The 15,320-nt window shown below is 43.4% G+C and overlaps 1 protein-coding gene across 4 annotated transcripts in view; it reads right to left on the reverse strand.

Moving 5' to 3' along the window:
- The window catches only part of KIAA1549L (KIAA1549 like), a 255,126-nt gene that overhangs the window by 79,942 nt on the left and 159,864 nt on the right, over positions 1–15,320 (reverse strand). For all 4 annotated transcript variants that reach the window (XM_039233360.1, XM_039233362.1, XM_039233359.1 and 1 more), the window contains exons 9-10: positions 12,715–12,866; positions 7,504–7,675 (exon numbers count right to left, since the gene is read on the reverse strand). In XM_039233360.1, the coding sequence (XP_039089291.1) occupies positions 7,504–7,675; positions 12,715–12,866 (324 nt within the window). The remainder of the gene's footprint in view (positions 1–7,503; positions 7,676–12,714; positions 12,867–15,320) is intronic.

Consider the following 15,320-nt stretch of genomic DNA (forward strand, 5'->3'; position numbering starts at 1 on the left):
TCTGTGAATTGGGGTGAGGCCTGAGATTCTGCCTCTCTAACAAGCTCCCGGGTGGGGCTTATGCTGCAGGGCCCCCACCACACATGGAATGGTAAGGATCTAAAGCACACATTACCATCTGACATGATACATATGTCTTTGTTCATTATCTGTCTCTGCTCCTCCATGAAAATGTACACTCCAAGAGGGCGGAAGACTTTTTGTTTCTTGTTCACTGCTACACTCCCAGGACCTAGAACATGGCTTTGTACATAGTAGGTGCTCAATTAAAAGCTGAATGAATGTACAAATGAACTACCATTTTCCCTCTTGCAACTTGGCTCCTCATATAAGTTTTCAATGGCAAAGAGTAATGGCCAGTTAAAGGAGAAGTCCCAACTCTTTGGTAGTTCTAGTCTATATTTTAAACTAATATACCACCAATCTGGTTTATATATCAATCCCTTATAAGTCAGGATAGCATAAGTTGGTCCTCCTGATCCTGATGAACTCTGAGGGCTACTGGACTCACAAAGCTGAGGACAAGGCTCTGGAATAATTTAGAGACTCCACTGGTAAATGCCACATGGTGAGTCAGCTGGTCTTTCTCTCTGACTTCAACCACCTTCTCTGACTTCAGCTGGTACCTTATTAGCCAAGATCTGCCTCTCATCATGCAGCACAAGGATCTGAATTTCTATTAGTATAAAAAATACTTCTTTTCCATAGTTTTTATCAATCGGCAATTAATCACATTATTAACTTCTGAAAACAGCTCATTAGATAATGTGCTTCTGTTGGTATCAGACATTTAATTGCTACTACTCTTAGTAATTTGGTATTTATACGTGAATTTTATGCCACTAACATTTTTTGAAGCTTAAGAGTTTCTATGAAAAATAACAATGTGCCTCTTTTGGCTATGCTATTCTATCCTGATGAAGAAAACTGTATAGTGTATCAGAACATGATACTCTAAATAAATATTTCATTAGCACGAGCTAATATTTACATGTGTTCTGCTTTTACTTGGCTCTATTGTTTTGGTGTATATGTATGTTCCTTCTTGGTGCAGCATATAAAATCCTTTCGCCTCTATTTAAATGGAAAGAGAAACGATTTATTTTATGTACATTAGTAAATTCCTTTAATGGTCAAAGAGATAGTAAAGTTAGGTCAGCTGAAATCACTCAAATCCAATGTAATAATTGGCATAGTGATCTAAAACTACAAAGTTATGTACAGAAGAGGCATGAATGGTTATTTAATTTGCAAGAACTTCGACAGAGAAAGGGTAAGGAAGGGGGGACATGTTCTGAGCTTCTGCTATGTAGTAGGCACTGAGATAGGCTCTTTGCCCAAGTGTTATTCTTACTCTCAATTTGCAGGTGAGGAAACTGAGCCTTGGGGAGGTTAGACATTTTTATGAAAAGTCACCTCTCTGAAATACACAGTTTGTCAGTTCTAAGTTAACACATATGCATGGAGGCGTGTGTGTGTGTGTGTGTGTGTGTGTGTGTGTGCAGGGGAGGGTCTAGCCCAGGGCCCAGCCACTGGGGAGCACTCAGTCCATGTCAGTGTCCTTCCCGACATTCCTGTGGCTCTCATTCCACTCAGGGTGCAGCCCTTGGGGCTCTAGTAATTGTGACCCCTCACCTGCACCCTGACCTCCTGGCTGCTACTCTCTTCCATCAGTGACATCCTCGTGGGGTCTCAAACCCTTACCCCTTCTGCCTGGAACCTTGTTCCCTAGGTAGCCTCAGGTAGTCACTCACTGATCCTCTTCTTAACCCCCCAAACATTTAAAATCATGACCATTAAAGCCTCCTGGGTGGCTCAGCTGAAACTCTTGGTTTCAGCTCAGGTGGTGATCATGAAGTTCATGAGATCAAGAGGTGCATCAGGCTCTGTGCTGGCAGCATGGAGCCTGCTTAGGATTTTCTCTCTCTCTCCCCCTCTCCCTCTCTTCCTGCCCCTCCCCCACTTGCATGAGCTCTTTCTCTCCCAAAATAAATAAACTTTAAAAAATAAAATAAAATCATGACCATTATTTCCTTGATACTCCCTAGCCTTCCCTGCGTAATTTTTCTCCATGGCACTTACTAGCATCTAACATACTACTTATTTTGCTTACTTGATCTACCTCTCAGGAATGTAAGCTCCATGCGGGCAGAGGATTTATCTGCTTCATTCACTGCTTTATCTCCAGTGCTAGAAGAATGCCAGGCACATAACAGGTGTTCAGTAATATTTGTCGAAAGAATGAATAAACACAAATTCCCTTCACCAAAGGATCAGTCTCTCACTATCTTAAAGTGACATTTTTCAAAATAATGTTTGATGGCCATGTAAGGTATACCAAGTCCCACTCCGGTAGCTTCAGTGTGGGGAGAATTTTCCCTACTCCACCAGCTGAGTCACTGCTCTGAAGGGCCCCTCAGTCCAGAACCTGCCAATGGAGCAGATGAAAACCTCTGTCGGAAATGCAGCCTCTCCTTAGCAGTCATTGCTGTCCCATTACTCAGAAGTGATGTGGGTCAAGGGGACAGTGCATGCTCCATTACAGGGCTTTGCATGCAGGGCACTGCACAGTGGCCCCAGTGATTCAGAAGACACTGGAACCCACAGAACGTTAACACTCTCCCTTCAGAGGGACAAGCTGTTCGTTCGACACTGTGACTCTTCATTTAAGGTGCTGACCTCAGATTCACATTGCAGGCTGACTTCAAAACTACTAAGGGAAAATGAGATTTAAGACCTCTTTGCTCCTCTTCTTCCTCCTTGGTGTTAGCTTCCTCCTCATCTGACCCTGACTATGGAGGCACTTCCCAGGGTCTGCCCTCCCACTCTGCACCTTCCTTGAATTTTCTCTGGGAATTTATTTCTAAGCTGTATCTACAACATTCTCAAAACCTATATAGTGTTAACTTTAATGTCTCTCCTGAGATCTAGCCTTCACCTCCCACAACTTTCCTAAACTCCACCCCTGATGTCCCGACAACACCCCCTCCATAGCCTATAACACACCCTCAATATCTGAATAATGGCCCTTAATATCTCATCACCTTAACCTCAACACGGCCCAAAGTGAATCAATTACCTTCTCCCTTCCAAAAATGCTTTCATCTCTAATCCCCTTTCTATTTTCATTACTAACACACTTTTCTCTGAACTATATGGGTTTCTAATCTCAAGTCACCTTTCCTTCTTCACTCCCTCTCTCCTTCGGTCCTTCTACCTTATAGATGACCCACAAGACATTCAGTGGATCACTTACTAAGCACTCAGTAGGTGCCCCAGGAGTGTACTAAGCCCCTTACATGCAAGAATTATCTTGTTTCATCCTCCAGGTAGCTATGTGAAGTCAGGGTTTTTTATATTCCCATTTTACAGATAAGGAAAATGAAGGTTAGAGAGGGTCTTTTTTTTTTTTTTGTCATGGAGATCCATAAACAGACAGTGGAAGAGCAGGGGCATGAATCTAGGTCTGTCATGTTGCAAAGACTCTGCTCTCAAGTGCTCGACTGTGGTGTCTTCAACCAAATGCCTCACCGAGGACCTGGCAGAGACAATTAGCAAAGGTTAGTCCTCTGCTTTCGTAAGAACAGAGCCAGGCAGTTGCTGGGGCTGGATATTCAAAGATGAGTGAGATGTGGTACCTGCTTTCAGGGAGCTCATTAGGGACAGACAGTGAAAACAACTCACTGGCCCCATGTGATACAGGTAGTGGAAGCATCTGGCACTAAGGGAGATGTGGTCACGGGTGACTTCAAGGGACCAGGGAACGTGAAGAACGAATCTGCCTGAATGGCTGAAGCATGAGGTAGGAAGGAGAGAAAAATGGGCAGTATGATTGGAACAGGAGCCCAGAGAACAGGTTGTAAAGAGACCTGAACATTTGTTAAGTACCTGTTGTGAAGGGCTTAGAAGATCCACTTTAGGAAGTTCAGATTTTATTCTGTGAACAATGGAGAGCCACCAATTTTTTTTTAATGGAGTCAATGTGGGATCAGAAACTGTGTATTAGGACGACTCTAATTACAGTATGGACAGGACATTAATGGCAGAGTGTCTGAGACTGCATCATTTGGAAAGGACCAGCAAAGTCCAAGAAGAGGAAGCAGTGAAATGGAGAAAAGGAAACACATTTATCTGTGAGTTATTAGACAGGAACAGAGAGGACCAAGTGGCTGTGAAGGCAACAGAGAAGTACTGTTGAGGGACAGTGCTTTGCAGGCAGTTGCAGTCACTCCCAGACTCATTTCCAAAAACTTCTATGCATCTTCTAGTCTGATATAATCTTTCTCTCCTGTCCACGCTCTCGAACCTTCCACCATTTCCCATCAACCACCATAGGCTAAGTCCCATGCCTCAACCCTTCCTCCTGACATCCCATTCACTTTTTGCTCTAAATAAAGCCAGCTCTCTTTTCCTGCCCCTTCCCAAGTACCACAAGGCCTGGGTTAGAAGTGAGAAGATCACAGGACCGACTGGTTACCACTGAGGATGGATTGGGGACAGGAGAGGCGATGGAGAGGAAGAGACAATGAATCGGGTTTAAATCTCCAGTGAATTATGGGGGAGAGCTAGGGGGTCTGGAGGAGACTGCAGTGAGGGGGAGGCAGCTTCAAAGGATCTGGGATTTTGAGAGACTAGAAGGAATAGTTTGGACATAGCAGTGAAGCCTGAGGAGGGAAGATTTGTCTAATCAGTTCACAGATTCTCTGTGGGCACCATTGCACCCTTGCTCAAACACCCCGCACACAACCTCAGCTTCACCTGCCAACCTCACCTCATTCTGTCCCAAGAGAGCAGAAACAATCACAGAAAATGTCCTCAGGCCTCCATTACTGAATGGCTACCTGACCGGCACCCACACTTTGGACTCTGCTTCCCCTCTCAGGGCAACAGGATGAGCTGTCCCTGCTCCTCACTGGGTCTGACCCCTCTGCTTGTGTCACCCGCCTTGTCCACTTAAGGACTTCACTCCCAGAAAGTTCTTGTCTCTCTCTTCTGCATTGTCTATTTCCCCCTCTCTCCTACAGTAACACATCAATATTCAGCTGTACCCCAATATCTCCCATGTGCCTCTCTAGCAAATGCACCATTCATTTCTCCCCTTTGCTGTCACTGCCTCCACACCCCCATTCTCCCCTCAATACACTCTAGCCATGTATCTCCACCACCTCCGCGGGAAACCACTCCTGCTGAGGTCACCAACAATCTCTACCTTACCAAGTTGAGTTAATCTCTGTCCTTATAGTATGCTGCCTCTCAAGAATGGAAGTTGACACAGCAGCTCACTTCCTTTCAGTACATTCCTTTCTTTGCTTATTTCTGGATGCTACTCTCTCCTGAGCTTCCTCCAATCTCCCTGGCTACTCCTTCTCAGTGTCCTTTGCTGGTCCTAGCTCTTTCCTCATGTGGATTACCCAGCTATACCCATGACTAATCTGGTTAATCTCGCCTGCTCCCTTAGGTCCATCACCTGTGTTGATGCATCTGGGGTTCTAGCTCCTGAGCTCTGCAAAGATGATGTCTGATAGACATCTCAAACCTAACATGTCCAAACCAAACTCTCTCAATTCCACCTCCATACTCTTGCTCTAGCCCCAGTAAACCTCCTTCTTTCCTACATCTTCTACATCTCAACAAATGACACCACAACCAGCGCTCAAGCAAACATGTGGGAGTCACCCTTGATTCCTCTGACCCGTACCTACTCCTGCCACACACAGAATCCATTATCTTGCCCCATCGGCAATGTCCCTCCAAATATGTCAAATCCATACACTTGTCTTGTCTCTATCTCTAACACCTTCACCTCTCTCTTGGGCACCTGCCATGGTTTTCACTCCTGTCCTTTGTAATTTATCTCTACCTGGAGAGGGAGAAAGAGTGGAGAATGGAAACTTGAAGAATGCACATAAAAAGGCTGCAGCAAAACCAGTGAAGCAAGTAGCTGACCTGACCAGAGATGGGGACAGAGCCCACAGGGAGGGAAGGAGAGAGGAACAAAAGAAGAGAATCTGGCTTTAAACCATCATTTCAAAGATGAGATTGCACAGGGTGACCATCGTTTCTAGGCAAAGGTGTGCCTGTGAGAATCCGTTGGCCAAGGAGAAGTGACTCTGCATCGACGTGGAAGCCCCACCCACTGCAGATGAAGGCAAGAGATGAGCAAAATAGGAAAACCATGAGCCAGGTGTCAGGTTCTTAAGGAGTGTGGACATCAACTAGGAAATCAATGGGAGATGACCTTCCGTGCCCTGATGCTCAGCAGGCTACCAAGTCTAAAGTGTCTATCACCTGATCTCTTATCTTCATCACCGCCCCCTCCTCATTTTCTTTACAGACCTTGTTTGGGTCCCCAATCCCTGGGCTACCACAGGCTCCTCACTAGTCTTGCTGCTTTATCCTGGACACTGCTGACACGTTATCCTCCCTAAGTACCAGGTAGTTCTAATGACACTACTCCCCCACATAGAAATCCTCAATAGCTCGCCACAGCCCACTGTATTATGTACAATCTCCTTCTCCTGCCATCTAAGGCCCCAGTCTCCCAAGCAAAAAACCTTTCTGACCTCATCAACTCTTCCTCACATGTTTGCTCTCCAGGCAACTCTAACCTTTTGTTTTTCAAGCGTGTCTGGCACTTTTCACCTCTCTTCCTTTTCTCATGGTACTCCCTCTTTCTGGAATATACACCTTTCCTCTACTCCTGATGAAATCTTAGCATAGGATACAGTTGAGAACACACGTTTGAAGTCAGATAGATCCAGATTCATATCCTGGTGATCCAAGTACCAGTTCTGTGATATTGAGCAAGTTAGCTAACTTTCCTGAACCTAGGTTTCCTCATCTGGAATTTGGAGCTGAATAAAGTTGCCCCAAAGAGAGGAGAAAGTGAGAAAATCCATGTAAGGCAACAAGCATAGTACCTGCCACGGAGGAGGCAAGTATTGTTTTTAATACCCTTTCTCTGCTCATTCTTTCTGGATGGCCCTTCAGAGCAAACTGTCCATCTGCTGAGCCCCAGATCACTCTGCCCCCTACTATACTTACCTGCTTTCTGCTCTTTTATATCTGTATTAACTCCTCTGCTCCTTAAAGGCAGTGACCAGGTCTTGCCCACTTCCGTATGTCCACCAGCACCGAGAACAGTTCATGCAGGACTCTATAAATGCTTACTGAATCAAATTATCTTTAATTCCCCGGCAGACAATATAATTCCAGCCATGGTGATTTTTCTAGCTGCACACAGGACTATGGTGAGGAGGAAGAATGGGTATGACTAGGGGCAAAGCAATTATCATTATCATCATCCTAGTATCCAAAACATATCCCTTACCCCAAACCTATTTCTTCAAACAACACAGGAAATAGCTGACTGATTTAAGAACCTTCTGGAACACAAAATATGTTTAGCTCTGGGTCCATTAACATGAGTTTGGGGAATCACTTTAATTTGCAGGTCACATTTAATGGCGTTAAAAATAACAAATGGAAAGACTATCCCCTTACGGTCAGCTTGCAGAAGGACAACATGATGCAGGGTCAAGGCCATCCTTTGGGAGTCAATGGTGCTCAGGATCTTGGCAGCTGCAGTCCCCAGCAATGGCTTCCCGTTGTACAGGGTGTAGTAAGTCAGCTCCGCCGGGTCCTTGGGTCCCGGCACCCGTTGCATCTTTACCATCTTTCAGAAAAAGAGAGGCCATGTTTACAGGGCATCTTGCACTGGCTCTGCAATCACCTGGGCGATCAGCAGGCTCTCTCCTGATTGCTGAAGCCTTCGGTGCCTAATTGGACCCACAACATATTTTTTAGAGCTCAACCTTTGTGTACCTCCCCATCACCAGCATCCCAAGAAGCGCTGCTATTGCTGGAAGGGGAGACAGGGAGGAGAAAAACGTTCTGAAAATATGAACATCTGGAAAGAACAGCTTGAGACTGGAGAAGAAAACGCTGAAATGGTGATGTCTTCCAGCCTCCAGAGAACTCTGGCCTCATTTGAAAATAGGCCTGCACATTAATTCAGGGCATGTTAGGTTATTCTCAAACAAGATTTCTAATTTCAAACTCCTGCGATTGCCAGAGAGGAAAAGAAAATGAACCTATATGTCTGCAATTCAAAAGATCTCTGATAAAAGCAGTACTTGGAAACTCAAAGTTCTTTTTCTAAAATAACCTTTGTTGCTTTTTCTCCCTAGACAAGTTATACATATTCACTACAGAAAGTATGAAAATACAGAAAGCCATCAAGAAATGAAATAAAATAAAAACAATTTCCAATCCCTCTACCACAAACCAATTTCTATTATCTCAGAGCATTTGCATCTATTGTTTTTTCCACACAAATCTTTTATTTAGTATTTTACAAAGTTATTTATCACACTATCTAGATTCAATCACAGCTATTTTTACTTGCATCCTTAAATTACTTTAAATATAACAAAAGCATAAATGTTAATTTCTAAACAGCATTCTGATGCACACCTCATAAACTTATTTAGTAAATCACTTACTGTTAAACACTTAAATTGTTACTCATTTTTCAGTACTCATCATTATAAATACATAAAACATAAATTTTTATACTTAATGTTCTGTCCTATTCATGCCTCATAAACTCAACAAACACTTCATTTTTGAATGGTTATCTTGTCATCAAGTTTTCACTACTATAATTAACAACTGATAAACATTATAGTATAGTATTTTCCAAAGTGTATATTTTGAGTTTCATAAGTGAGATTATGAGTTTCATAGGATATTAAAAGGTATGACAGAAATGTTTACAACATTATTGGTCACAAGAGCAAAAACCCTGAAAATTCAAAAGTCACTAACAGATTAATGAGTTATGGTATAGTCATGCAATGAAATATTATAGAGTAGTATAAATAAACTATGGCTCTTTGTATCAATATGGGTGAATACAAAAATCTGATAATGAGCAAAAGAAACAAATCGCTGAATATAAAATTCAAAAACAAGCAAAACCAAATGATGTACTATTTAGGGATACACATGTGGATGGTAAAATCTGTACAGAAAATACAGGCATGACTTAAAACAAAATTCAGAAGCACACTCAACTCTGATAGAAAGGAAAGGAGTAGGCATAATCAGAGAAGACACATAAAAGGCTTCTAGGGTAAGGTAAGGGTAATGTTCTTTGGGTTGTGACTTCTTTTCATTAGTGTTCTTTGAAGTCTACATGTCTTTATACTCCTTTGTACGCATGCACACATAACAATTAAAAAGAGGTATTACTACAGCCCAATAAAAAATGGGTTTAAAAAAATCTGACCAGATACTTCACAAAGGAAGATATCTGAATAGTCAATAAGCATATACAAAATGCTCAATGGAGGAAAAAGTAAAACTACAAGGCACCACTATCACCCAGCAGAATGACTGAAATAAGAAGGGCTGACAATACCAAGTGTTAATGACTGTGTGGAGTAACTGGAACTACCTCTGGATGGTGGGATTGTAAAGTGACAGACTTTGTGAAAAGGTCTAGCAGTTTGTCACAGAGCTAACATACACCGACTCTATTAACCAGCAACTCCACTCCTCCATACTCAAGAGAAATGAAAATATACAACCACAGAAAGACTTGTAGAAGAATGTGCATAGCAGCTTTGTTTAAAGTAGCTGAAAACTGGAAAAATTCTGGATGTCCATCAACAGAAGAATGGGTAAATAAACTTTAGTATATTCATACGAAGGAATATTATTCAGCAATAAAAAGCAATAAGCTCCTGGATAACACATGATGAGCCCAAGAAACACTACATGGAGTCAAAAAGAGAAGTATACTACAAAAGAGAATATACTTCCATTTATATGAAGCTCTAGAACAGTCCAAACTGATCTATGCTATGGATATGAATATATGTTACCAAATATAAAACAGTAACATAGCACACGGTTAATTGTAAAACCTAGATGGTGAATTTATTGGTGTTCACTATATAAATTTTTCAACTTTCTGTGGGCTTAAAAATGTTCATAATAAAATGTCAGAGAAAGATATCACTAAAAACAAGGATCTTATTGGCATTTAAATTTACAAACCACTATGCTGACCAAAATTAAGGAATTTCCTTACTGCAGGTCTTTTTAGAGTCTTTGGTATGCCAACAAGCCTTGGGAATCTTCAGGAAGCGGCCTTGCCCAAAGTGATGTGGCCACAGAGCCTCTTTGCCCCAGGGTACCTTATAGGACTGTTTTTCTGGATGCTCTCTGAGAAACACTGCTCTCACCTTCTGGTCTTTGTGTTCACCTCTATTCTCCTCAAAACAAATTTCCAGGAGTAAGTTTGTGACCATTCAAGAAGTTCTTGTCTAAATTGCTCACTGGCTCTCCACAAAGGCCCTACCCACTTACTGTGTCTGAAAGTGCCCATTTCACTGCATCCTCACCAACACCAGATAGTACCATCATAAATCTTTGGTAGGTGAAAATGATATCTTGTGGTAGTTAAAACTTGCATTACTTTGATGACAAATGGAGTTAACATAAAAAAAAATGTTTATTGTTCATAGGTATTTCTTCTTCAGACTCAATTTTTCAGATACATTCACTAAAGAAACATCTTTAAATTCTAGACATATGAGTTTCCATCTTCATGAAGGTGGCTCATCTTTTAAAATTATTTGAGCCCAGAAGAAAGGCCTCTGGGTGGAAGAATGATATAAGCTATGTAAGAGCAAATTTTATTTGGGAAACTTGGCCATAGCATCCCTGTCCCTCATGGGAGAGGAGGTAAGAAGAGGGTTAGTACAACCAGGTAGAAGGTGAATGGACTTTCAAATATTTAATAACTTCACTCAATTTCAATTTTATAGCAAATTCTTCTTACTGAGACTTCTCCAAGACTGATGTTAGAAGGTGATCTACTGCCTCTACAAATTAGGGATTTGCAGAAATAAATCCCTACTTACTTCACTCAGACTTTTCAGGCAGTTATGGGACCAGTCACGTTGAGTACTCAGAAGAAATGAGGAAAGCATATCTCAGAGGGCTCTTTTAGACATGTAGAATGGGTGAGGTTTCTTAGGTTTACAAAAAACACCAGGATTATAGCGTCGTTCTTTCTCCCCCTTCAGCTGAGGCAAAGCCCATTTCACTGTCTGAGTCCCAGCAACTTCCTTCCTGTTATTTGGAGAAGTGTGAATTATAGGGCTCACATGGACCGCAGAGAGGGTAAACCATAAACCCAGCACAAGAAATAAACCATCACTTTACCTGGTCACAGGCTAAAGCAGCATCTAAGAGGCCAAATTCACCAACTGTGAATAGAGGACCTCGAGTCTCCCTCAAGGGATGATGCTTGACTCAGGCAAGGAACTGTGGTCCAGTAAATGAGTTGTTTGTACTTTCAAAATTGCCTGATAACACGATCTACAGACAGACTGGAGTAATGTCTGTATTTTTCTATAAAACGATTCCTCTCCTAGACATGGTGATATCAAGCATGTGTGTTTGAAGTCACACCCTAGATGTGGCAATTGCCAATCATGAGTTCACACTCTAGGGGCAATCTGCTCAATTCCAATTAGGAAGCCCACACTCCGGAGGCACCCACCAAGAGCAATTCTATACTTTGACATCTTGCTCAACAGAGCTTTGTTAATTAGCATAACAAATGTTAGCAATGCAGTCTCAGTTTTGGTGAAATTAGTGGTATACAAGATGCGTGGATTGGCTAGAATGCCAGAGATGGTTCCCACACTTGCTCAAATTGAATAAAGAATCTAAAGAAGCTTGGAGCCTCTACCTTGGGGATGGCCATTGTGTCTGTAGGATTCCCTCTGAGGTGGACTCTGAGAAGAGCTAAATGCTTGTAGATGGATTATTTGGGAGGTGCAAGGAACTGATGGGAGGGTGAAGAGGTGATTCAGGGGGTGGGAGGGAACCAGCGAGAGGTACATTATTAATCTGCTTACCACAGTGGGTAGTTAAAGCTTAATTCTATGGGACATCTCTGGCAATTACTGAAAACATACATTTTTGAATTCCCCTAGCCACAAAGCAAGAGAGCTGCTATATTCACACCCCACCATTAGTTAATTCCCAGGTACTTCTAGCCAGCCACGGCATGGACAAAGTGGGTTCTGGCATCTCAAGAACAGCCCTTCAATAAAGGTTCAGCAGTGGCTGTGGGAAGCCCAGTAGTAATCAGTAGAAATGGGAAGGGGATTGGATTTGGGCAATGCACCAGCAGTGTCTGCTACAGCTTCCTCACTCGAATCCCCATGTAATCACCTGACCATTATAAACATGGGGGGCTCTGTTTGTTGAAACTGACTAAATAAGATAACCAATATTGATTGGTGCGTCTGCCATCCATAGTAGTTGTGGCAAGGGATCGGAAGGTCCTGAGCTCTGGGACTCCATCCAGTCTCCAGAACAGGTTGGGGAAAAGAAAGTCTGTGCTTGTTTGCTAATCACTTTTGTCTAATAAATATGTGCACACGTGCAGAATTTGTTCTGAAACCTTACAATCTAGCAGTAACACAGGAGAGTAGCTACCTCTCACCCTCTTCCATGACTTTGATGCTTAGGATCATGAACCCCCCAAATCTAAGAGCAGTGTTGATTACATGGCTTAGTCAGTGTGCAGTGTAGGTGCTCGTCTGCACACAGCACAGTTTACTCAGTCTCAGGGCACTCCCACATATGTATTACAAGATCCCAGTGGCTTGGCACACATACACCCACCTGCACGGTGTAGCTTCCCAGGGTGGTGGCCCGTTTAAACCGCCGGCCTTGCTGCTGGGACATCATGAATAGCTGGGCCAGGCGCTGCTCCATGACCCGGGCGAAGCTCTGGTTGTGCAAGCCCACCAGCGAATTGTCCACGCCCTGTAGCACTGTGGATGCAGAAGGCAGAGGCGCTGCTCAGGGGACAGGCTCCCCTCGGATCCAGAAACCACAACCACCATCGGCCCTACACCAGCCACTAAGGGCCATGGGACCTATCTCATGTTAGGCCTTGGCCATCCTTACCCCACTTTACCTTCACAAGAGCCCCAGGAATTAGGGACCACTGTCTGCATGTTATAGATGCTGAAAGGTTATATGACTTGTCTAAGGTCACACAGCTAATAACCAGCAAAGCCAGGGCTCAAACCCATGCTTATGTAACTCCAATGCCTGGGCTCTCTCCTCCATAAGCTGTGACATGTTTAATGCTGCTGTATTTAATCCAAACCTCATTTAAGGTGTTATGTGTTGTTAGAGACCATATGGGAATACAGCATAGCTGCAGGTATGACTAATTGGATTCTTTTTTTTTTTTTTTACTGGTTCCCACTCAGAAGCCCTGGCTCAAGGCTATCTTTATTATATTTTCCCTTCTCAGCAGCTTTGCTAAGGAATCTGAGCTCCACCCTGCAACTCAGCCCCGTATAGGTAGACAAGCCACTCTGTTCAGTGTCCTTGTCTCTCCCTCCTCTATGGAGGTAGTCCAAAAGGACCCACCTCTAAAGTGGCCCAGGGCCTCTCAGATACTGTCCCATTTGAGAGCGGAACAATAAAGTAATAATAAAAAGAGTGGGTTCTGTCTCCGTGCTGGTGCTTGTCAGTCGTGGGACTTTGGCAAGCCACTGGCTCTCTCTGCCTCCTAGTCCTTCTCTGTAAAAAGGGAGTAAGAAAGTCGATATCATAGCACATCTACTCTTACGGGCTGTAAGGTTGCAATGAGGCAAGATGTACAAAACAGCTTAGCACAGTGCCTAGTGCATAGAAGGGAAATGAGGCCCCTCTTTCCATCCTTCCTTCACTGCTGTTTTCTCTATACCCAGGGCTATCTGGGTAGCTGGAATTCCAGGCTACTGCACAGAGGAGGACCACAGTGAACACCAGGGCCGTCCTGGGCCTGGAACAGTCACCTACCACGGGAACAACTTCCTTTGGCCCATCTACCCCCAAAGCCCAGTCCTTCCTCCAAGTCCCTTGGGAAATACACTTAACCCCAAACACACAAATACTGCCTCCAAACAGTCATCCCTGAAATTAAAAATGCTTTAAAAACTTCTCAGCGTTTCAAAGAGATGAAAACTTATCATGGGCTGGGAAAGTAATACAAGACTTTTCATGTAACAGAGTTTCTTCTACCACAGTCCAGCCAAGGGTCATTAAGACCACCCATCTACAGGGATATGGAAATAGTCTGAATATAAAGAATGAGCTGTTGTTGAGAGCATTCTGTATAAGGCCAGAACAAGCAACTGATAACAACACGATTCAGAGAATGACGCTGAAACCGACCAAGAGAAAAATAAAACCCACAGCTGAGTCTCAGAAATTACTTCTTTGAAGCCATAAATGCTAAATAATCCCCATGGAGGGCACAAAGCAGCTCTCTTTCCAAGGCCCTAGTGAGGGACTCCCAGATCATCTGTTAGCAGAATTCCTGCAAACAAAGATGAAACATGCCTGCACTGTTCCTTCTGCAGTGAGTCCCTGAAAGACCCCTCGGAATTCCTCCTGACGAGCTGTCAGGCTGAGGAAGGGCTGCCTAACTCTTGGCCCCAGATAGCAGAACCTTCATCCTTACTGCTTCAAAGATGCCCCTCTAGTAAAATTATAGAACCACTGATGAAAAACTACTTTTAAGTTGGTCTCTCCTGACTACAGACAAGGGTAAGAGTGGGGACACAGGGCAGTCAAAGGGCATCATCCTGGATTACTTTAAGGGAATCCCAGTGATGGTTCAAGGACAGACATCAAAGGAAGGGACAGTCAATGTCTCCAGGTGATGGAAAAGCTCCAGAAATAATGGTGATGGCTACACCAATACTGTGAACATACTTAATACCAGTGAATTGTACACTTAAAAATGGTTAAAATAGTAAATTGCACATTATGTGTATTTTACCCCAATTTTTTAAATTGAAGGAAAATAAAAAAACCACAACCTTCAGGGCACTGCAGGGGGCTGTGGGAACCTTCCACAGAGTTACACGAAACCCACAACTGGGCAGTTCCCATGTGCCTCACCGCTCTGTTTGCAAAGAGAATGTGTCCCTCCTAAGCACCTGTTGAAGAACTGGGGGTTGAAACCGAGGGTCTGGGTTCACATCCTGGCATCCCCTTGCTGAGTACTCTTGGGCAAGTCCCTTAGTTCCTCTGACCCTTGTTCCTCATCTGAATACACAGGGAACATGAGCTACTTCTGATTGTGTCATTATGGAGAACAACACTTTCTAAGAAAGATGCTTCGAGCATCGTGCTAAAAGGCACTAGAGAGGATGCCCATAAATGCTGGCTGTTGTTGTTGCTCTAATGTGCCCCTTTCTTGCTAGACACATTCTTCCCAGAGG

This window comes from Hyaena hyaena, unplaced genomic scaffold (assembly GCF_003009895.1).
Source record: "Hyaena hyaena isolate Hyena2069 unplaced genomic scaffold, ASM300989v1 scaffold_74, whole genome shotgun sequence".
In the NCBI taxonomy this organism is placed as follows: domain Eukaryota; kingdom Metazoa; phylum Chordata; class Mammalia; order Carnivora; family Hyaenidae; genus Hyaena; species Hyaena hyaena.